General features: G+C 43.3%; 1 protein-coding gene across 2 annotated transcripts in view; it reads left to right on the forward strand.

Moving 5' to 3' along the window:
• Positions 1-24200, forward strand: part of ATE1 (arginyltransferase 1) — an 85564-nt gene that overhangs the window by 45375 nt on the left and 15989 nt on the right. For both annotated transcript variants that reach the window (XM_054382185.1, XM_054382186.1), the window contains exon 11: positions 21242-21362. In XM_054382185.1, the coding sequence (XP_054238160.1) occupies positions 21242-21362 (121 nt within the window). The remainder of the gene's footprint in view (positions 1-21241; positions 21363-24200) is intronic.

Consider the following 24200-nt stretch of genomic DNA (forward strand, 5'->3'; position numbering starts at 1 on the left):
GATTCTATAAATCCATTACTCCTTGCATGGAACTGAGTGTAGTTTGAAAGCATCTAACAAGCAAATGAATTAATACAGTGCTGGTTTGTCAGCTCCTCTTCACTTTTCTGTTGAGTTGAATCGTTTCTCAGGTGCTCCTCAAACACTTTAGTTCTGGATTTTGACTCTCTCACTGTCCCGTTGTGAGTATTCCCCCAAATGAGTGAATTTAAATATGCAGAGAGGGACAGCCTAAAATGCTATGACAAAAAAACTCAAGGCATAGTTCTGCTCTTCCCTTTTCCCAGCATAGTCTCTGTGTGAAGTTGTTCATATTCATGACAGTTTGTAATTGTTGGGCAAAATGTCAACGTTCCTGTGTCCTGGAGGAAAACCATCCCTTTAAATCTGTCACTGAGGTGTAAGTCACTGAAAGGCTGGAGAGCTTTATCTGTGCACCACATTTATTGACTCTGGCGACAGTTCAAGTATTGGATCTCTCTATTAACTTGAAATATGGCTGCTTTTACTGTGCTCCTTCTTATTTGTGCTATTTTGCTGATTATATTAGCTCTAATTAGGCAATATTATCAAGTGAAATTTATTTGGTCTGAAAGCCAGGAGCTCCTGCTTCTCCTGGCTGTGCCATATTTCACCTTGTGGTCTTTACAGTAGGAGCTGGCTGACAAGTCAGTTAATCTACACAAGAGATGGGTTTTTTTCTCCAATTTTCCAGGAAAGATTTAATGGTAGATACTTTAATGAGGTCTGGTTTTACTAAGACCTCATTAATTTTACAGAGGTATTACAGTACACTGCTCTGAAGTGTTACATTTCATCTAGATGACAATTCCTTCTTTGAATGATTCTTTGCTTTGTCTGAGTTTGTTTAGCTGCTGACTATTCTGAGTCTCCAAGTCCACGTGTCTGACTGAGGTGCCATTATTTATCCCCAAGCTACAATGCCTCTAACAGTTCAGTTTGCAAAAAGCTCTCAGCATCAGTGTTTGAATGGGAAGGAGGGTCCCAGATCCCTATAGAGAGAGGTGGTTTGGAGCCAGCAGGGAGGAGTGAAGTCCTAGAAAAACAGTTGTCAAGGGCCAGGGGGGATTAAGCAGTCCTGTAGTCTACCCCCTTACTCCAGCACAAGTTCAGCTACATTTGTGTTGACTTTCTGTTGTGGGTTGGATTAGATCACCCAACAATTTGGAAATTTACCCCAAGGAGTAAATTTACCACACTTACTCAGAATTTGGAAGTAAAATGAAATTATATTTACAAAACCAGACTAAATATAAAAGTCTAAAAGGCAATAGATGTATACAAAATATATTTGCCTATATTTACAGTTCGACAATGGCACAACACCCCTTTGTACAATAACTCATCTCTCTCTCTCTTCCCCCCCACCCAGACAGAAATCCCAGAGGGCTGTATTGCAGCCAGCCCCAGTTATCTCTACCTGCTGTACCTTTGCAAACCAAACAGAAGGCAGTCAGGCAGCATGCAAGGTCAGGTGCAGAGACAGAGAAGTCAGCAGCAAGCCAGAAGCAGCCCAGAGAGAGAAAAAGAAGTTTGTGCTGCAAAACAGAAGAAATTCTGCAGTCCAATGGGATGAGATAAACTAATCTAGCATTATTCTGTGTCCAGCCCCTAACACTGTCCAGCCCTATTTTCAAATTCTCTGGAAAAACTTATTCACAGTTAAGATATCAGTCTTAAAACTGTAACACTTTAAAGACTGATTGTGTGCACCAGAGGTGCTGCAAATTTACATCTCCATGCCTGGGGGGTTAGATACTTCCACAGAGATACTTACACGTGTCAGAGAAGGGCAGCAAAGCTGGGGAGGGGTCTGGAGCACAGCCCTGTGAGGAGAGGCTGAGGGAGCTGGGGGTGTTTAGCCTGGAGAAGAGGAGGCTCAGGGGAGACCTCATTGCTCTCTACAACTACCTGAAGGGAGGTTGTAGACAGTGGGGGGGTTGGGCTCTTCTCCCAGGCAGCCAGTGACAGAAGGAGAGGACACAATCTCAAGCTGCACCGGGGGAGGTTTAGGTTGGATGTTAGGAAGAAATTCTTCCCACACAGAGAGACTGGCCATTGGAATGAGCTGCCTAGGGAGGTGATGAAGTCACCATCCCTGGAAGTGTTTAAAATAAGCCTGGATGAGGCACTTAGTGCCATGGTTTAGTTGATCAGATGGTGCTGGGTGATAGGTTGAACTTGATGATCTCTAAGGGCTTTTCCAACCTGGTTAATTCTGTGATTCTGTAATTATTTTGCTTTATTAGTCTTCCCATTGAAATTATTTCCCTTAATCACAGAATAATGAAGGTTGGAAAAGATCTTTAAGATCATCAAGTCAAGCCATAACCCACCTGTGATGACCACTGAACTGTAACCTGAAGCACCACATGATGCCTAAAATTAGGCCTCCTGTCTAAAGCCCTCAGATGCTGAGATCAGCTTCTGCTCTTTGTTTCTCTAGCATGAATTATTGCCTTTGTCCTACTGAAGAACATAGTAGGCTCTGGAGGTAAAGAGAGAGTGGAACGGAGAAAAAAAGGGAATTTGGGCTGAATTGGAATATGGAGGTTTGTAAGTAAGTGGCTATGGAATCTGGGAGGCTCATGGATGATGCTGTGTTTTCACAAAGACTCTCTGAGAGATTGCACAGAGCAGAGTCGTCAACAGAGAAGTAAAATACTTCTGTTATAGGTTCTTTAAAGCTTTAATAAAATCAATTCCCAAAGGCTTTCAAAGGTCACCTTGTTGGGGAGGCCTAGCAAGACCTGAGAGCTTGGCAAACTGTTCTCTTTTGAGTGTGAAGTGGAAAAAAACTCACAAAATCCCCTTGCTGTTTCTGTTATCTGAGAGAGTTAACCATTGCCAGCAACTTGATTTAGTTGTTTCCCACTGAATAACTGCAGTGCTCTAAAAGAAATGTTCTGAGTATTTGCTCTCTTAGATGTGTAGGAGGATTTTAGGATTCTCACTAGAAAGGTTTCAAGGGAATAGATCATATTTTAAAACAGAGTATTCTACTAGTTGCTTCCTTCCCCTTTCTTTTTAAAAATACAAATCTTTTCGCAAATAACTGAGCTGGAGTGACAAAAGGAAACAAAACCCAAAAAAAAAGGCATGTAAATGCTCCAATTGTCAGCTAAGTGAAGAAGAATGGGTTTGAGGAGTGAAGGGACACAGGAAGCAAATTCTCTTGGTCCCAACAGAGATGTGCTGTTGTTCTCCAAAGGGACAGAAGACAAGATGGGCTTTTTGTTGCTCTGATCTATTGATCTTATTTATTTATTTCAGATATTAGAGGCTAGTGTTGCCAAGGGCTGCTTGGTGCTAATGCAGTCAGTAATATTGAGCCATGGTTTCTTTTGAGTTCTTTTTCATTCATTCTTTCCATTCTAGTCCATTAATTGCCATCCTGTGGTGTGCTATGAATTGTTTGTCATCACCTTTCATTCAGAGGGAAGGAGAGGAAGGTGGAGAGATGTGAACAGTATATGTGAGGAGGCTTTGCTGTTCTTTGCATCCTCCATTTATATCATATGGTGGCAGTAAAATGCTGTAGTGCCAGCTGAGAGCTAGAGAACCTGTCCCGGGTTCTGCTCCTTGCTTCTCAGTTGGGGCAGTCTGAGGATGCTGTGCAGGAAGATCAGGTGGGAAGGTTTCCATAGGGAGACGCTTTGGGGCTGCTCCAGAACAATTCCTGCTAAATTAGGTGTGGCATTGAGAAAGGATCCCAAGGACAGCACCTGTGCAGCCTAAATTGTTGTAAGATGATATTTGATGTGTTTCTCATAAATTGTTCTGTACTTCTGATAAACTGAACTGGTAAGCCCTCAGTGAAGCTTGGGTTTAGGAGACCAAATGGTTTCTTTCTCTGGGCTGTGTCTGTTTTGCTGTCTGTGGGGATGATAGCTCAGTGGACTTAGAAGCAGAAAATGATCAGTGGGGAATGGTGAAGAAGCTCTGTAGATGTTAAATGTCTTCTAACTGAATTGTTAGTCCTGTACTAACAGCCCCACCTTCTGATGGAGTCAAAATTGAGAGAACATTTACCTCCTTTACTCGTGGGTTGGGAAGCAAAGAAAAAAGATGCTAATATTCCTCCAGCCAGTGCCCATTAACTCAACAAAGCTTCAGACTGACACAGAAGTAAAGCTAAATTCTGTGTTAAATAGGCTTTCTTCATTCCCCTGAGTGGCTGCATGTCTTTAGAGCAACAGCAAACAAGAGTGAGTGTGAACCTTCTGCCGAGAGTCTCCTGAAGGTACAGATACTGTTCCTTCCTTGCAGTTTATGAACTCTTTCTGGGTTTATTGCCAAGTCTTTGACTCCTGGCTGTGTTAAGTTGCTTGGGTAATGCAACACCAACAAAAGACTTCCCTAAGGAGGTAGCTAGAGACCTGCAGGGGTGGTGGTGGAGTTGGAACATGCCATGCTTTTGCCAAGCCTCCTCAGCACAACAGCCTCCCGGGGCCCACTGCAAGCTGCTCTACGTTGAAAGAGCTTTAGATGCCATCAGGGCTGAAGAGGAGGCAGAAAAGTTTGGAAAGGCTTTTGGCAATGGTCCTTTAGATGCATAGATCTGGATGAAAGTTTTGTGGCAGTATTTATTGGCATGTGATGGCAAGTGCTGAAGTTTTTATCATACTTGGCTCTCTGCTCTAGAAATGTGTTAGCAAGTTTCATGGAAATGCCCAGAACTGCTTTTGTGTGTCCAGGTACACATGCACATGAATCAAGTCTGGAGCTTCATTGACTGTAAAGTAAAGCAAGGTGATTGCTTGGACAATTTTAAATCCTCCTGAAAAGAGAGGATTATAAACTGAGAGAACGTCAACAAAGTGCTGAATTAATTTGAAGTGCAATTCTAATTTTAATACTCCCCCAATCCTATAATCCTGTGTTTGGATACATGTTTAAATGTGCCCTTGAATTGCCAGGTTTGGGTATGATCAGGACTCCACAGCAGATGGTGTAGTTACTGATTCCAGCCTTCAAATTTATTTTCTTCTCAGAGAAGCTGATTGTAAAGAAAACAATTTCCAAACATCTGGCACTAAGAGAAAGCTGAAGTGTTGCTGTTTCAGCCCAAAGACTGTGGGGATACAAAATACTAAGTTTTCCTAAAGATGCAAGTATTCATTCCTGTGTTTTTAATGGTATTAATTCAGGTGAAAGCAGAACAATGACTCTGTTCTGCCGAGCTGTGAGGGTGATGTTGAACTTGGGCACTTCCACAGAGCCACAAGCTCGCACCTGTGCGTGTACCTTGCTAAGAGCTGCAGAATCGCCGCTGCAGAATCTGCTGTATTTTGTTCTATTTTATATCATCAAACCTGACCAGAATTCCAGTTCTATGAGATGAATGTTTTGTTTAGAATTAAGGAGACAGAATTCATTAAGGTGAGTCTGAAAGCTCAATGTCAAAAGGAACATGTTGAAAGGATACGATTATTTTTGCTGTCGTATGTCCTGGGACGGTTACCATTCCCTGCAGAACAGCTTAACAAAAATCCAATACATCTCTCTCCAGCCTTTTTTCTGTGTCTTACATTTGTTTAGTGCACCCCATCTGCCCAGGGGGGTTGTGGAGTCTCCCTCTTTGGAGATACTCAAAACCGGCCTGGATGTGTTCCTGTGTGAACTGCCCTGGGTGATCCTGCTCTGGCAGGGGGGTTTGGACTGGGTGAGCTTTCAAGGTCCCTTCCAGCCCCTAGCATTCTGTGATTCTAAATATGTTGTTGGATACTTAGCATGATCCTCAAGGGACTTGAACGTATTGAAGGTCAGAAACTCTGGGGCTTTCCCAGTTTAGTATTACTTCTGGTAACTGATAAAACCACAGCCTGTTTGTCAGTGTCAAGTTAAGGCTGAAAAGATGAATGGATGCTGAAACAGGCTGTGGTGGCAGCTCAGACTCCACTTTCTGCAGCACTGGGTTTTGGGGTTCCAAGAGTAGATGTCTGCTTAGACATTTCCAGAGGAGGGCAAGGAAGCTGTGAAGGGCCTGGAGAATAAATCTGATGGAGAGCAACTGAAGGAGCTGGGGATGGTTAGTCTGAAAAAGAGGAGGCTGAGGGAAGACCTCATCGCTCTCTACAACTGACCTGAAAGGAGGTTGTGGAGAGGTTGGTGCTGGTCTCTTCTCCCAGGTAATTAGTGATGGAACAAGAGGGAACAGTCTCGATCTGCCACTGGGTAGGTTTAAACTGGACAGTAGGAAACATTTTTTAATGGCAAGAGTGGTCAGGGATTGGAATGTGCTGCCCAGGGAGGTGGTGGAGTCACCGACCCTGGATGTGTTTAAAGGTGGTTTGGATGTGGTGCTTGGGGCTATGGTTTAGGAGTGACCCTTGAAGAGCAGGGTTCTGGGTTGGACTTGGTTCTGGGTTGGTGATCCTGAGGCTCTTTTCCAACCTGAATGTTTCTGTGATTTCTGTGATTCCGGTTTTGGAGAGCAGCTCTTCTGTGGTGTGGAGGCTTACACGTTTTTGCAATACAGATTTTTGTCTCAGTTTGGGGTCTTCTGCAGTGAGCTCAATAATGGCTTCAGTTCAGACATGTGGTTTGTGAGCCGAGATGATCCCAAGGTGAAGTAGTATGTTCTCCTGCTGCGAAGGGATTCAGAGCACAAAGAGGCTTTGTCTCCAAATTCTTCTCTGTCAGCAAACAAAGCAAGCTTGTTTACCAAACACTTGACAAACAAAAGGGACCTCGAATTAGAATGTTGATTTCATGAATGAAGGCCTACTAGGAAAATAAACATTTTGGGGGGACGATAGAAGAACCTTCTTTTGAAGTGTGCTGCTTTGGATGGCCCAGCCTTTGTGTACAGATACTTGTAGATGGTTTGTGCATATAGCTGTTGCTTTACACGTTGGTAAGGTTAGGTTCTAGCACATGCTGGAAGTGCTTTGTTGTTACTGATTCATTTTCCAGGCTTCAGAGGTAAGGCATACAGGCAGACATATATTGTTTGGCAGAGGTCTGTTACTCTACCTTCATAATAGAAACTGTAGACACTTAAACTCTGAGATTTATTTATCACTGCCTTATTGCTCCTTCAGATTTTTGCTTTGAGTAGCAGCTTTTTGTGCACATTAAGGATGTGTTGTCTTGAATTTCATGCTATTATGTAGTTGAGAAAGGAAGGTTTTACTAATAAGCCTTCCTATGCTGTTTTCGGCATTTTGTCTTGCAAGTTTTTTTTCCCTTTTCTACTGTCACGGGCTCACAGGATGTTAGGGGTTGGTAAGGGACCTCTGGAGATCTTTAAGTCCAATCCCCCTGCCAGAGCAAGACCATAGAATCCAGCACAGGGCACACAGGAACACATCCAGACAGGGCTGGAAAGTCTCCAGAGAAGGAGACTCCACAACCTCTCTGGGCAGCCTGTTCCAGTGTTCTGTGAGGCCCCCCCCACTCCCCCCAGTGAAGAAGTTCCTCCTCATGTTGAGGTGGAACCTCCTGTGCTGGAGTTTCCATCCATTGCCCCTTGTCCTATGCCAGGGTGCAACTGAGCAGAGCCTGTCCCTGTCCCAACCCTCAGATATTGATAGACATTGATCAGCTTCACCCCCTCCACTTGACACCCACCCCTCAGCTATTGATAGACATTGATCAGATCCCCTTTCTCTCAATCTTCTCCTCTGCAGACTGAACAGCCCCAGGGCTCTCAGCCTCTCCTCACCAGGCAGTGCTTCAGTCCCTTCAGCATCCTTGTAGCCCTCCCTTGGACTTTCTCCAGCAGATCCCTGTCCCTCTTGAACTGGGGAGCCCAGAACTGGATGCAGTATTCCAGGTGAGGTCTCACCTCCCTGGCTCTGCTGGCCACACTCCTCTGAATGTCCCCCAGGACCCCCTTGGCCTTCTTAGCCACCAGGGCACATTGCTGTCCCATGCAGAACTTGCTGCCCACCAGGACTCCCAGGTCCTTCTCCACAGGGCTGCTCTCCAGGAGTTCACCTCCCAACCTTTACTGCTGCAGTTCATTCTTCCTTCCCAGGTGCAGGACTCTTCCCTTATCCTTGTTGAGCCTCATTAGGTTTTTCTTTGCCCAGCTCTCCAGTCGGTTCCAGTCGTGCTTGAATGGCCTCACAGACTTCAGGTCCTAAAATTAGTTAACATTTTTTAGTGCTTTGATACCACTCTTGCTGCAATTGTTTTATCAGTGCTGTGCTGTGTGTATTTCAGTGTTGAGTGACTAATGGTAAATTGTTTGGCTTTTACTAGATTTTACTTTTTATTGTTATACTTGGAAAAAAAACATGTCCAGTGTATTGTACACTGACAGCCTTAAAGTAAAAAAATCTTGTACTGTTCTGAATTATCAATTCATAAAATGATTTCTTGTTCCTTAGCTGGATAAAAGCAAGCAGAAATTAAAAGAGCTGGAGTGGCAGTTTTTAAAGTGACATTGTTTTTTCAACGTGATTTAGTTGCATAAATATTATGAATACTTTTGGAAATCCCACACAGCATATCTTAATCCAAGGCCAACATCTCACATCTGAATTCTTAATTAGGAATATATTTCAACTTGTGACTATCAGTGTTTCACAATTTGAAAAGCTGTCAATTAGTCCACTATTTATTATGTCTTTAAATATTCCACAGACTGAGTTGGTAGCTGGGCATGAAGGTGCAGTATGAAATTATATATTCAGTGGGAGGCTACCATCAGCCCAGACTTTCCAGGGTAGGTCTCATTTTCTTTCCCTCAGAGTTTTGTCTGGATAGATCTTTGGCACGTTCTGTGTGTTTCTGGCTGAGGTTTTGGAAACCTCATTAGAGGCAGGAGGAGGACTTTGGGAAGGTCCAGCACAGAGGTAGGATTCCTGAGGTAGGATTCCTGACAGTGGTGTGAGGGGTATAGGTGGTAATGCAGAGAGACAGCTGATGCACAAGGCTGAGCAGCAGAAAAGGCATTGAGCAGCAAGTGCTTACCAGTGCTCTGAGCAGCTTGGGGCTCAGGGGTGGTTGAGCTTTGGAGTTTTGGAGCTGGGAGAAGAGAAGGTTTTGACAAGTCATTACAGAGGTGCTAGGAAAGATGTGGAAAGCTTAGACACTGATCAGAATGTGTGCTTGCTGGGGAAAATGGCACAAGGTCTTTGAGGTGACTACAGAAGATGATGAGTGCAATATGGAGTTTGACCTGAAGATAAGCACAGGGGCAAATAATTGACAGAAGTGTTAAAAATGCAGAGAAATTCCTGAATAGGAGGGAATGCAGGTTTCTGTGGTGCACAGTAGTGAAACATTCAGAAGCCAAGAATCTGCAGCTGGGTTAAGTTGCAAGAGCAATGCATGTGTTATGCCTGTATAAGAAGAGTAAATTGGAGACTTCATAGATAGTTGAGAAGTGTATTTTGGATCTTGATGTAGAATATAGCTGCTTGTCTCTTGTGTTGTCCTTTAGAATGATTGCGTTGAAAGAGGAGGACAAACCAGGTTTGGGGCAAGCCCTACAAGCAAGGGTAGCAGGGTTAGTCCCAGTTTTCTTTCAGTCATCACAACACAGACTCACAGAATTGCTCAGGTTGGAAAAGCCCCTCAGGATCACCAAGTCCAACCCAGAACCCTGCTCTACAAGGGTCACCCCTAAACCGTAGCCCCAAGTACCACATCCAAACCACCTTTAAACACATCCAGGGTTGGGGACTCCACCACCTCCCTGGGCAGCACATTCCAATCCCTGACCACTTTTGCCCTAGAAAAATGTTTCCTAATGTCCAGTCTAAACCTACCCAGTGGCAGCTTGAGGCCATTCCCTCTTGTTCTATCACTAATTACCTGTGAGAAGAGACCAGCACCAACCTCTCCACAACCTCCTTTCAGGTAATTGTAGAGAGCAATGAGGTCTCCCCTCAGCCTCCTCTTTTTCAAACCAAACAGCCCCAGCTCCTTCAGTCACTCTTCATCAGATTTATTCTCCAGGCCCTTCACAACTTCCTTGCCCTCCTCTGCCCTGGCTCCAGCACCTCCACATCTCTCTTGTATTGAGGTGCCCAAAACTGGACACAACACTCAAGGTGTGGCCTCACCAGAGCTGAGTCCCAGGGGACAATCCCCTCCCTGCTCCTGCTGGACACAGCATTGCTGATCCCAGCCAGGATGCCTTTGGCTTTCTTGGCCACCTGGGCATGCTGCTGGCTCCTATTCAGCTGCTTGTCCATTTGAACCTCCAGCTCCCTTTCTGCCAGCAGCTTTCCAGCCACACTGCCCCAAGCCAACAGATTAAAAAGTTGATTTGTATGGGTTTACCTTTGGGTGTATCCTAATTGTAGCCCATGTTTGTAAAATATCAACCATTATGTACCCACTTCTGTGGTGCTGGTGGCTGAGCTCTGGTGGATGTTCATTTTCTGGTTGCCTGTGTGTTTGTACACAAATATGTTTTAAAAGGTGCTCACTTTCATTTAAATTCTGCCCATTTCACTTTGCATTGGGATATTTATTTTTTTTATTTCTGTTAAATAAACATGGTCTGTAGTGTTTTTACTTTGATCACTAGAGAGTAGAAGGCTCTTTGACAGGGCATTAGTTTAGCTTTCCCGTGGAGTACGTCTGTAAGCTGCACAGATGAATGCTGCTCTTTTAGATTTGACTCCAGCTAGTGAGGTATTAATGAATGTTTTAAGATATTTGATAGGGATGTGACAATTTTGTGCATGCAAGTGTGTAGTGTTAAGTATAATATATTAGGTTGTGCATATTTCTCCTGTGATTATTCCACTTGAACGTTTATTTTCTTATATTTAACGTAATACTTAATTTCATACCCTTCATTTAATGAACTCAAAATACATTTTTCAGTGTATGGCAATGCTTCCAGAGAAAGATACGGGATCCACATGATTGAAACACTCACTTGTGGTTTTTTTTTTTCCCCTTCTGCTTCTCACAGCTGCCAAAATAAACTCCTTTTGAGATAGACCTAAGTCAACATAGTTGGTGTGTCTCTAATGAAGCATTCCTCTTGAGGCCCCTACTTGAGTTTTATCTTTTTGTTAGAGGGTTTTTTTTTTAAGCCTCTGTTTCCAAACTTAATGCTAGGGGTCTCCTTAAGATATTCTGTTGCAGATTTAAAGTAAACAAGGTCCATTGCAGTAATCAGACCATTATTATTCCCCAAGACCTTGGCTTTTTGAAGTAAAAAGGCAATGCCTGTTAAAAGTTTCCCTGTAAAATACTTATTTTTTTTTATGTTATTGAAAAATCCGGCTAAAACTGGGATTTGATAATTAGCTTCTCTACAGGCTTCATTCTGCTTTCTTACTTTTTTCCACTCAAGCTTTCTCAAACCATGCTACTCTTTTTAGGATTCTTGAGTAGCTTCTCATGGGCGAAATAGATACTTAGCTTCCAGCTTCAGGAGTATGTTTGGTGCCATCTTTAATTAGCTTTTTTCCCAACCTGATTTTAGTGGCAATCTCAATAAATAGAATCAGAGAATCATAGAATCATTGAAGTTGGAAAAGGCCTTATGAAAGGGATTTACCATGGGCAAAGAGCAGCCCTGATGCACTGGACACAGGGACTGCTAGCTCACAGCATTTACCATGAGATCCTTACACCACTGCTGGCCCTGCAGCCTCCCCCTGCAAAAAGGGATAGTAAGGAAACATCTCCAAAGGCTTCATTACAGCTTAGTGCTAAAAATCCATTTGTGTACCTTGTCTGGAAGGAAAAGATCTCACAGGATTCCTGTTGCTGTCTGTAATGTACCACTGGGTCATGAAAATCAGTGCAGGGCAGCACCACAAAGATGACTTACCCTTACCTCTGCTCTTACATTTATTCAGAAGCAAGGAAGTGCTTGAAAATGAACAAACACTGCAAAGTAGGGGAAATGCTCTTCACTTACCACACAGTTAATCCATTCCTTAAAATATTTGGTTTGTATTCTTGGGGAAAGCTTGGGTGGGTCTCTCATTCTCCAGATTGCATCAAGACATTAGATGAGGGGACTTTTCATACTGTGAGAAATAGAGCTGGTTATGTGTAGGTGCTCTTTTGATATCATTTCTTTAAAATCACAGAATCATGTGGGTTTGTGGGGTTTTTTTCCTGCAACATAACCAGTGGTTTACATGTCTAGGGTGCCAGACTTGGAAGTGGTTGACAGTGTATGCTAGAGCTGGGCGTTACCTTCGGCTCTGGCTGGTTGCATCCTGAGCTGATAAACTCCTGCCGTGCACACATGGCTTCTGCAGCAGCCCTCCACCGGAGTGGAAGTCAAGTCTCTTGAGCATTCTAATTACTGTTCGCTTTGAAACTTGAAACCACAGTTATCTCCCTGATGAATACGGGAGAGGACAGTGGGAGCTGTTTGAGCGTGGTCCTGGCTGTGCCTTACCTCAAGCAGCACTTTGTTGGCTTCTTGGATCTTGCTGATGGCACGTTTGTATAATCATGGGCAGCACCTCATAGCTTGGATCTTGTGACAGAAATATCCACTGCCTCCCTTAGCATGTTACCCTTGGTGATAATACAGGCATGTAAGAGGAGGAAGAAGAGCCAGGCAATTAGAGACTAAATGGGAAAGGAAGGAAAAAGCTTGTCCCAGATTTTTCTCTTTCCTCTCAGTGGAAAGCATTTTTTTCTCTAGGAGTCCATGAGCTTTTTCAGTCACCTGTTGGACATTTTTCCAGTATCAGAAGCAAACTAGAAAGTGTTAAATATTTCAGATTATTTTTATGAGAGAGGACAAGGTGAAAACAGCTATTGAGCCTGTACCCTGAGTTATGAAGATAGCAGAATCCAAACGGTTCAGGAGATTCCTAGGAATATCATTATCAAGAGCTGAGGATTCTTGCTGAAAGTATTTCAAAGGCTGGGGGAGGTATTTCTTTGTAAGTGCATCTCTGCAGACCACCAGAGGCAAATAAAAGTGCTGAGAATTACCTTACATCTGAGTGAAATGAAGATCTCTAATTTAATTCTGGCTCTGTGGTGTGTGAAGAGCATGGAGACAGTTAATGGCCAAATAATGGCATGCTAGCTGGAGGATATTGAGGTGTCCCTGCTCACTGCAGGGGGCTGGGCAAGATAACCTTGGAGGCTCTCTTCCAACCCAATGCCATCTGTGATATTGAACATGAGTCTTGGCTGTTTTCCTTCTCATCTTTTACTCATCTTCATCTGTTTTATGCTTACCTGAGATATTTCATCTGAGGGACACTAAGAAAACCTCAAGAAACACTCAGGGTTTTTCTGTGTTGACTGAAGAGCAGCTAAGTACAAATATGTATATTTCATATCTGTAGGAAACTCTTTGTTCCTTACTAGTTGTAAGACATGTAGGAAACAAGTACTGTAACTATTTTCTCCCTGGAAAGCAGTTTGTCATTAGTTCCTGCAGTTAATACTTTACATCACATTGGGAAATAAGCAGAAGAGAGAGAGTGTCATAAATCAGCTGACCTAAGTAAGTCTTGGTACACTTCTCTTCAAAATGCAACTTCAAATGATGGTTTACATTTCAGTTATGGGAAACCAAATATAGGAAAGCCATAGAATCATAGAATTGTTTTGGTTGGAAAAGCCCTCTTAAGGTCATTGAGTCCAACCACTGACCTAACACCACCATGGCCATTAAGCCATGTGCTGGAGTGCCATGTCCACACGTTTCTTGAACACTTCCAGGGATGGTGACTCCACCACCTCCCTGGGCAGCCTGTTCCAATCCCTGATCACTCTTACAGCAAACAAATTTTCCCTAATTTCGAATCTAAGCCTTCCCTGGCACAATTTGAGGCCATTTCCTCTCATCCTATCACCTGATGCTAGAGAGAAGAGACCAACCCCCACGTCACTGCAGCCTCCTTCCAGGCAGTTGTAGAGAGCAATGAGGTCTCCCCACAGCCACCTGTTCTCCAGGCTAAGCAATTCCAGGTAGGTGTTTGCTCTGTTCTGTGCTTGAGATGCATTGAGAAGCTCTCTGACTGGCCTCAGAAATTCCCATTCCCCAAGTTATGTGCCTATGATAATGCACCTCAGAAGGCTGAGACTCAGCAGAGCTTTGTGAAGAGGAAGGACTAGCACTTCACATACTTCTCCCAAGGGTTCTGAGTTCTCTGAGCTACAAAATGAATTTTGGTTATTATTCACAACATCTTTCAAGGATTGCAGTGTATTATTCTTTAATAAAACAGAAAGGTGGCTAAGCTCTCAAGAATGCAGCTCTGGATTCCTAAAAATGTTGATCATGTAATTAGTTTGGATAAAATGTTTGCTGCTGGCACTGAAGTATCAGTCTGTCTGTGCATGCAACTGTAGACACCATGGTTAAATCCATCTTCTTTTTACTCACTGAGTTACCCACAAAGTATAGATTGTCTGAAAGGGTGATGGCTTTAAGAGGCGAGATTTAAGCTAGGTATAAGGAAGAAATTTCTTACAGGGCGGGTGGTGAGGCACTGGCACAGGTTTCCTGGAGAGAGATGGTGGATGCCCCATCCATGGAAATATGCAAGATCAGGGCTTGCTGGGGATCAGAGCAACCTGATCTAGTTGCAGATGTCCTTGCTGACTGCAGGGGGGTTGCACTGGATGACCTTTAAGGATCTCATCCAACCAAAAACATTCTATAATTTAATTCCAGTTGGAGAGACAGTTTCCTGTACCTCAAACACTTTTTGATGACAGTTCTGAGGTCTCCATCTACCTCTCACTGATAAATACAGCTACTTGCTTGACTTCATGTCTGTTAATCTTGGGAGCTTTTGGTTTACTTGAAAAGATTTAAAATCAAATAAAAAAAAAAAAAAAGGGCTCTGAGGTGGGGGTGTGTTTGTGTAGGCTGGTTTGGGGTGGGGATTTTTTGGTTGTTTTTCCCTAGACTTTCAGGTCTTCCCCAGCTGGATGCCATGTGATGAGTGAGTGTGGGTGGCTGGAAGCACGAAGGGATTCAGATGTTCAGCTCTTTGTTCCCGGCGGTGCTGGCTCTCCGTGGGCGTAGCGTGGCACGGCTCAGCCTCCCTCTGCGCACACACAGAGGTTCCAGTTACTGCCAAAGGACTCTCCTGGGGATCAATAAAGTCCGTTTCTGTTTATGCAATGAAATCAGGGAGCAAGGGTCTGCAGTAGGACTCTGCTGCTGGGATTCCAGCGGGGTTGTCTTTCAGTGCAAAGAGTGGATTTAATCAAGCTGCAGGCTGGCGTGCGCCTTCTCGGGCCGTGCCTCCTCCCTCTCCTGGGCTGCCGTTGAGAGTTTGGGGGGACTTTGTTTACCTAGGCTGAGAGCTTCTTTTTACAGCAGCTGGGTGCAAGTGGAGATGAAGGCAGTCTTAATTCACTTTTAATAAAAGATCAATAGGTTTATTGTGAAAAAATAGGATGCAGATGTAAAGTGTACCTGATAAAAGAATGAAGTGTGTGTTTAACCTTCCTCTTGGGTTTCTGCAGTGCTGCTGCTGCTTGACCTTCTTCATTTTATAAGACTATTCTCTTCCTTGGTAATTTTACCTTCTAAATTGTACTTAGACTACAAAAACAGACTCTGCTGGCATTTTTCATCTCAAATGCTCCCCAAATCCCTCCCATTTTACAAAAATATTTAACAAGTAATCTCCAGATTAAAGTCTCATTAAAACCTTTGCCCTTCCTGTGGAACAAAAGTTCAGTGGAGCTCTGATCAGTTCTAATTTGGAAACTGTAAACCAAAAAACATTGGTGGTGTGAAGTATTAATTTAGGCTTGGCAGCCTTGCTGTGAAATTTCTTTCCAGAAGATTCCAGTTAAAATGCAGCATGTCTAATAGTAAGGGAAAGGTCCTTAAAGGCTCTTTTATACAGGAGGAAAAATGTCCCAAACATCAGTGAAAATAAAACTTCTAGAGGGTGTCATGTATTAAACAGTCTCATTTATATTGCAGTGAGTTGACTCGGTAGAAGAAACCACACACTGAGGAATTCCTTAGCTATACTAATTTACTGGGTTTCAACCAAGCTCTTTGATAAATTGCTAAAGAATTTTTCAAGATGCAATTTTATCTTTAGTCCTCCTTTTTATATCTCTGTCATGCTTTGTACTCTCCTGCTCCTTGAAAATGCAGTTTGGATGGTTTTCCCCCCTGTAACCTTTTCCCTGTTTCAGAGGAGAGAAAGCCAAAACTGGGAAAAGGGCAGATTGACTTAGGGTGGTCAAAGGTATAGAATACCTTTGGTAAGAGGATGCAGGGAAGAATTCAGGTGCCTTCAGACTGATGGAGGTGTCCTGCTTGTCTGTGACATTGCAAGTGGCATGCTGATGAGGCAGTGATTCACAGAATCACAGGAACATTCAGGTTGGAAGAGACCCTCAGAATCAATTAAGTCCAATCCAGAACTCTGCAAGGTTCACCCCTAAACCATATCCCCAAGCACCACATCCAAACCACTTTTCAACACATCCAGGGTGACTCCACCTCCTCCCTAGGCAACACATTCCAATCCCTGACCACTTTTGCCATAAAAAAATGTTTCCTGCTGTCCAGTTTAAACCTACCCAGTGGCAGCTTGAGGCCATTCCCTCTTGTTCTATCACTAATTCCCTCTTGTCCTACCACTAATTACCAAATTATCACTGTGAGAAGAGACCAGCACCAGCCTCTCCACAATGTCTTTTCAGGTAGCTGTAGACAGCCATGAGGTCTCCCCTAAGCCTCCTCTTTTTCAAACCAAACAGCCCCAGGTCCTTCAGTCACTCTTCATCAGATTTATTCTCCAGGCCCTTCACAGCTTCCTTGCCCTCCTCTGCCCTGGCTTCAGCACCTCCACATCTCTCTTGTACTGAGGTGCCCAAAACCGGACACAGTACTCGAGGCATAGCCTCCCCAGAGCTGAGTCCCAGGGGACAACCACCCTGCCTTTCTGTAACAGGTAGGAAGGAAATCCAAACAGCTGTGTGGAATTACTGGATGGGAAAATATGTTATTACTGACCTTACCTGCTTGTAGAGGGATCTCTGTTGCAAACTACCGAAGGTCAAAAGAATACTAGCAGAGTAACACCAGATCCTTACACAGTTGTTTGGGGTTTTGTTTATTCTCCACTGAGTGTCTTGTATTGACAGCTGTCAGAGATGGGAGATGTGGCTCTGTCATAGACATCTGGTGTGATCTGCAGTGGCTGTTCTAACAGCCTAAAATGTGCTAATACTCTCTCTCAAGAAGGATGTTTCTCGATGCCTGTGAAAATTTGAACCAGCATCAAGAAATACTGAAATATTAGGTGAATGTATGTTGGGTTTAATTTCCAAGCCCATTTCAAAATTGCCTGTTTTACATCTCCTTGCAATAGTCCTCAACAAAATGTAGGTGCAGAGGCAGAAACGTGTGCAGTTGCTGTGTATTGACAGAGCAGCAGGTGGTACTGGGTTTCAGAAGCCGAAACACAAGCCAAGTGCTCAGGGATGTGCTGTAAGATGATCCTTTTTGTTGAAAGTCATGTAGTGAAGTATTCCCAAGGTGGTCTGGACAGCATGAACAGTGCTACTGTGCAAGAGCTTTTGTGCTAGGGGAGAAAGGAAAGCAAAATGGTTTTGACTGTGGAATGTTCCTGTAGACAGAAGGACTTGTGAAATGTGTGCTGAGTCCAGGTGAAGCCAAAGAGAAATGGCTTTCAAAAGCAGTTTTGCATACCTGATGAAATTGTTCTACTGTGATCAATAGCTCTGCAGCAGTTCCCTTCTGGAGACCCCCTTTCCCTTCTGGATTTATGTTGGGTCTATCTTACAAACCAGCAATATTAAAAATCAGAAGGAATATAAATAGTATGCTTAGAGGCAATTACTTAAGGTGATGTAATTGAGTAATGAAGTCTGAACATTTTTTTTTTCTTGAAGTACAAATGGTCCTGTACCTGAGGCAGAATCTGGATGGGTTCTCATGTTCAGATTTTTTTTTTCTAGTCCAGGAATAAAGGGAGAGGGAAGGGAAAAAGGAAAAAAAAAGAAGTGAAATGGATTCATAGTTGTTTGGTTTTATATAGAGGTTTTAAACATTTTTAAGTAAGTAAATGGAGAGTAAGTGCTTAGGGGAGGGGAGAAAGGCAAAAGCCCTTAGGAATCACTGCATTTGGGTTAAATAAATTCTGTGGCATTGCCTTTCTGATGCTATATATAGACACAGCACCAAAGGTGTTCCTTGGGAAGCTTGCCTCCCTGTGTTCCTGTGTTCCCACTTCCTCCACAGAATGAGTCATGGGATGTGGGTTTAACCACTGGTGTAAATGAAATCCCTTTAGAGCAGAAAAGTATCTGTTTTAGAAAGGGAGGCTATTGAAGAGCATCAATGGCTTGTTTCATTTTTACCTGTAATGGCAGTGTGTGTCACTGGGCAGTGCTCTGTCATCACCTCAGCCTCACCTATCTGCAGGGGAGTTTATTGACAAGATCCTAAATTCTGGGGGAAGAAAACATCTAACAGAAGTCACCTCAGCACTTTTTCTTCCTTTTTCCCTGTGAAGAAGGGTATTTGCCCAAAACAAATAACTTGGCTGTCCATTGATGACTGGGTAATAATTTCCCCCCTTCCTGTTTGCTCAGGATTGGAGAGACTCCTTTGCTGTAGCCAAGCTGGTAATGCTGCAGTGCAGTGAATTTGGTGCAGCCCATTTATGGCACGGTGTGACCTTCCAGGATTAACTGGGAAATTTATGATAGGCCTTTGGTGTGGCTCCTCATGGGTGGGGTTCACAAAAGTGATGTATTGCAAGGTGTAGGGACAGAGTCTTCTAGGAGTACTATAAGTGGCTGAGCAATCTTTACTGGGCACAAGCCAACCTCATGAGGTTCAACAAGACCAAGTGCAGGGTCCTGCAGCTGGGTCGAGGCAATCCCAAGCACAAATCCAGGCTGGGCAGGGATTGGCTGGAGAGCAGCCCTGAGGAGAGGGACTTGGGAGTTGCTGGGGGATGAGAAGCTCAACATGAGCTGTCAGTGAGCACTTGCAGCCCAGAAAGCCAAGCAGAGCCTGGGCTGCATCAGGAGAAGTGTGGCCAGCAGGTCAAGGGAGGGGATTCTCCCCCTCTGTTCTGCTCTGGTGAGACCCCACCTGGAGTACTGCATCCAGTTCTGGAGCCCCTATTACAAGAGGGATATGGACATGCTGGAAGGTGTCCAGAGAAGGGCTACAAGGATGAGCAGAGGGCTGGAGCTGCTCTCCTATGAGGACAGACTGAGAGAGTTGGGGCTGCTCAGTCTGGAGAAGAGAAGGCTCCGAGGTGACCTTCTTGTGGCCTTCCAGTATCTGAAGGGGGCTACAAGAAAGCTGGGGAGGGACTTTTTAGGCTATCAGGGAGTGACAGGACTAGAGGGAATGGAATAAAGCTGGAAGTGGGGAGATTCAGACTGGATGTGAAGAAGAAGTTCTTCCCCATGAGAGTGGTGAGAGCCTGGAATGGGTTGTCCAGGGAGGTGGTTGAGGCCCCATCCCTGGAGGTGTTTGCAGCCAGGCTGGATGAGGCTCTGGCCAGCCTGCTGTAGTGTGAAGTGTCCCTGCCCATGGCAGGGGGGTTGGAACTGGATGATCCTTGTGGTCCCTTTCAACATCTGACTGATTCTATGATTCTATGATTCTATGAGAATCCCCATGCTACAAGGACAGAGTGAATTCCCACCTTGTAGTTTCTTTGCTTAAGGAGCAGGTCTGAAAGGTGGTTACTTGGCTGTTTCTGCTTTCTTGGCCAGTTGAGAAAATGTCTTTAAATCAGCAGGTACTTGGGTTCCAAAGTTTCGGTTATTTCTTTTTCAGTGTGACTGCAGAGGCATATTTTATTCCTCTTTTTCTCTGAAATGGTCTCATTTGAGTAATGGTGACTAAAAGTGTTCTTGAGGCATTACCTTCCCATTCCTTTCAACTACTTCTGTTTCGATAGCATCACCTTGCCAAGTGGGTTGTTTAATAATGCCATTTCCATTCTCTGGCTTTATAGGATTTTCTAAGGCCTTTTGATTTGAGCTTCTCCATGGAATTGGAGGAATCATAGAATGGTCTGTGTTGGAAGGGACCTCCAAAGGACTCCCTCTGCAGCCAGCAGGGACATCCTCAACTAGATCAGGTTGCCCAGAGCTCTGTTGAGCCTCACCCTGAACATCTGCAGGGATGGGGATGCCCTTGACTGCAGGGGGTTGTAATAGATGACCTTTGAAGATCCCTTTCAACCCAAGCCATTCTATGATTCTAAAAAAAATAATTTTGTATCAAGTTGATGATCTTCATTACGTATTCAAAGTAATGGATAGGAGGACCTCTTACACTGCAGCAGCTGCAATGGGACTTCTTCTACCACCCAGTCTTTTACTGTTGCCTCAAGATCTGCGTAACTGAGATTCTTAAACTCTTTAATCCTATTTGCTCTGTCTATTTTTTCAAGCTGATACATGAAATGATATTTTTCAGTTCAAAAACTAATTTGATATTGCCACCATATGGCTCAGAACGTTGACAGGGATAGGGACGAAATGAAGAATGGTTCAAAGATGTGTTTTTGACTGAAGTTATAGGCCAATGAATAATCTCATTTTAAATCAAATGATGATCTGATTAGAGGAGGTTATTGGTGCTGAGCTGGTGGGTTTTGTGTGTCTGTGTGTGTAGCGGAAGGGAAAATAATGATGACTGTTTAGCTTCTGGAAATGTCTGCAAAGAATGTATTTTTAATAAATCAACAAGAAATGGTAGAGTTTCACTGTTACCTATAAGCTATTCCAGCAAAAGTTCCATGAATTAAAAAAGGAAATGTTACTGTTTCAGTAGTAATGAACAAAATGCTTCATCACCAATGCAATAAAAATACCATCCTGCTTGCTGTTAAAGGTTTTTTCTCTTATTAGATTCTGTGGGGGAGCTTTTTTTGTCTCCATTATTTGCTAGAATTACCAACACTTGAGTCAAGCTGCTTTTAGAGGTGCTGAGTGTTTTTTTAGTGTTGGCACCAGCTCTGCAGAACTCTGGGGGATAACTTAAGCGTTTCAGTAAGCAAAGCCAAAGCTATTCTGGTTCATCTTGAATACCATAAAAATATGTTATGTTCATTTTACATTTTCTGCAAGTGTCAAGGTTGAGTTTGTATTCCTGAAATGGTGCTGAAATCAGTAAAGAGGTACTTTCAGTGAAGCTGTTTCTGACTCATTTGGCAGGGGTTGGATTAAAACTATTCCTCGTTCGTAGGGAAGTCTGGAAAGTTGGAGCCAGAGTGTTCTTGTGCAGCTGGTATCACTGCTTTCTTTTTTAATTGTTCCCTTTTCTCCTTCCTAGGGTCAGTACAGGCCTTCCGACTTGCTGTGCCCAGAGACATACATCTGGACACCTATTGAGCAATGCCTACCCCTGCTTGAGCACTCAAAATACTGTCGGTTCAACCAGGATATGAAAGCAGGTAAGCTTTCAAGTGATCATAGACCCATTCCTTCTCTCTCCTGCCTTTGTCATGTTTTGGTACCATCTGCTGATGAAGCATTATGGAAATCTTGTCTGTGAAGGATAAAAAGTGTGGAATTCTCCACTTCTCCAGCAAACAGAGTTTTGTCTTTGGACATAAGCAGTGCAAACTTGAAGTACATTGTGTTTTACAGGCTGCATGCAGCTCAAAATGAGCACACAGTCCTGCCTTTCAGATAATTGCATTTGTTACTCTCTGCATGAACAAAACCAATCAAATAATTGTTCCTCTCTTCCATTCCAGTCAGATGAATGTATAAAGGAAATTAAAATCAATACAGGGAAGTTGAAAGGGGTGGAGAAGCTTCAAGGCATCACAGGCTTTTGTCAAGAAGCAAACTGGCAGATTTAGTTTATCCCTCTGTTAGTGGCTTTGCAGAGCACAATGAGCAGTAGAAACACCTTGAAGTAGGTGGGATGTGGATTCTTACATTCTGTAAAGTGGATACCTAGATTGGTCAAGAATATACTGGCCAGGACATAACTCATTAGTGATACTGTAAAGCAATTAATCAAATAGGGGGGGGGGGAGGAGGGGGCGGGGGAATGCATGTACTTGCTTTTAGCTATTGACAGTCTGGCTGGATTCCATACCCCAAGGGAGCTGTGCTAGAGAAGACTTGATGTGCTTGGGTGGAAAGCAAAAAAGCTGATTAACTTTTTTATTAACTGTGAATTGCTGAGTATCATCTTCAAAATTGCTCTTTCCCCACTGAATACCAGTTCTGCTATTGTTCAGAGATGGCAGTGATTAAGTTCAAGAGTATGTAAAACCATGGTCTGTAGCCATCATCTGAGCTTCAGTGGTCTTCAACAGCTGCTTCCTTCTTTTTACTTTTCCTGGCAGAGATTTAATACAATTTCATTCACTAGCTGGTTAATTGTTAACTGTTGGCAGGGCAGGATGTAGGTAAGTGAAAGAAATTTGAAGAGAGATGGCTGCTTAAGAAGGATTGTGAATTTCTGGAATTGCTGCTTGAGTTCTTTCCTTTTCCTCATCCTTTGCATGTTAGCTTTTATATTGTGATTAGTTGGCGTAGCTGGAATGCTATGGTAATAATTAAGAACTATGATAATGAGGTTCAAATAGATTTCTAGATGCAGATAATGCTTTAAATGTTTTACCAGCAGAATTACACCCTGTTATGTGCAAACAGAATATTCTTTAGAGATTGTGCAGGTAGCTGTGTGTGATGTGGTGGGAAATAGACTGGGAAGTGTGCTTGGATGCTCTTATTTATCACCATGGGAAAGAGCTTAATGTGTAAGGGATTTAAACAGCACACCATGCCTTAGTCAACTAGAATCATCCTCTGATGAGAGGAAATTGGAAAAAAATTACAAAGGTGGGAAGAAGGGAAATAGTTTGGAAGGCCAGTGGTGTTCAGAAAGAAAAGAGTGCATTCATTTGAGCACAAAAATGGCAACTAAACTCCTGCCTTTGAAGGTGTTAGCCCTCTACAAGCTCAGGGACATCATCTTCTCCATCCTGGGAAACTTCTGTGGCATACCACACATTCAGAAACAGCAGGATGTGAAACTTTGCATCATTATCAGCATGGAGTATCCCACTCCAGACACTGCTGGAACTGCAGCTTAGGTCCTGTGGCTTAAGGAAATTAAAACATAGCTACAATTTGAAAGGCACTGAACCTGCTGTGAGCGTGTGGTCATTTGAGGCTTAAGTAGTTGCTAGCTCTAAGGAAGCTATTTCTCAACAGGAGAATCAGTTTCCCTCTTGCTCCTTTTCTCCCTGCAATAGTCAGTAATAGGAGTTTAATGAAGTTATGGTGAATTTAAAAGAGAGGGATTGGAATGATGGTGTGCTTTATTCCTCTTGAACCAGCTCTCTGTAATGCTGCCCATAATTATGTCAGCTAAGTAGGTCACGATTTATCAGGGGTGAGACTTCCAGCTGAGAAACTGAGGGGGATAAGCAGTTCCAGTAAACAACTGGGAGAAATAGTGGGAGTTGTGTTGCTGTCCTGGGGCTGTAAAACACTGGAGATGGTCATCTCTTAATACTGTTCTTACCTCATGCTAGTTTGTTTGTCATGGTTGGCAACTCTTGAACTTATTTTCCCTCCCTTTAAAAAAACAAAACAGAGCAAAACCAACCAACAAACAAACAAAAAAACCCAAACCAAAACCAGCCAAACCAAAAATTACCCAGTAAATTTACCAACTGCATCTTGTGAGAATGTGGTAGAGAATATGCCATGTGCTTGCAAGTTTATCAGTGTTCGTACACCTTACATTGCTGAGTTCATTCCTGTAATCACAGTTATTTATTTTTTTCTGGAAAAGGAAGGAAGGAAGGGAGGGAGGAAGGGATGAAGGAAAGAAGCAGGGAGGGAAGGAAGGAAGAAAAGGAAGCAAGGAAAAGAAAGGAAGGAAAAGGGAGGAAGGAGGGGAGGGAGGGAAAGAAAAGGGGGAAAGGAAGGGAGGAAAGGAGGAGAGGGAAAGGAGGAGAGATGCTCACAAAAAATAGCAAAATGTTTCTAAAGTATGAGAAAGTATTAATTGATATTTGCAGAGGGTTTTTGCCTGGTTTGCATTATGTGGTTGTCCTGAGTTTGAGCACTTTCAGATGGTTTTTAAATGTATTGTTTTCCATCCCCTTCTGCTCTTGGAGAGTGAAGAAGAGAGGACAGATGAAGTAAACAAAGTTCTTAACTCTTTATACTGCAGAGATAAGTCTGGGGAAAAAAAGGGTCTAAGTTGAAAGAAGCATTCCTAAGAACCATGATAGCATTTTATTGTTTAGGGTGGCACA

This window comes from Indicator indicator, chromosome 7, assembly GCF_027791375.1.
Source record: "Indicator indicator isolate 239-I01 chromosome 7, UM_Iind_1.1, whole genome shotgun sequence".
Classification (NCBI taxonomy): domain Eukaryota; kingdom Metazoa; phylum Chordata; class Aves; order Piciformes; family Indicatoridae; genus Indicator; species Indicator indicator.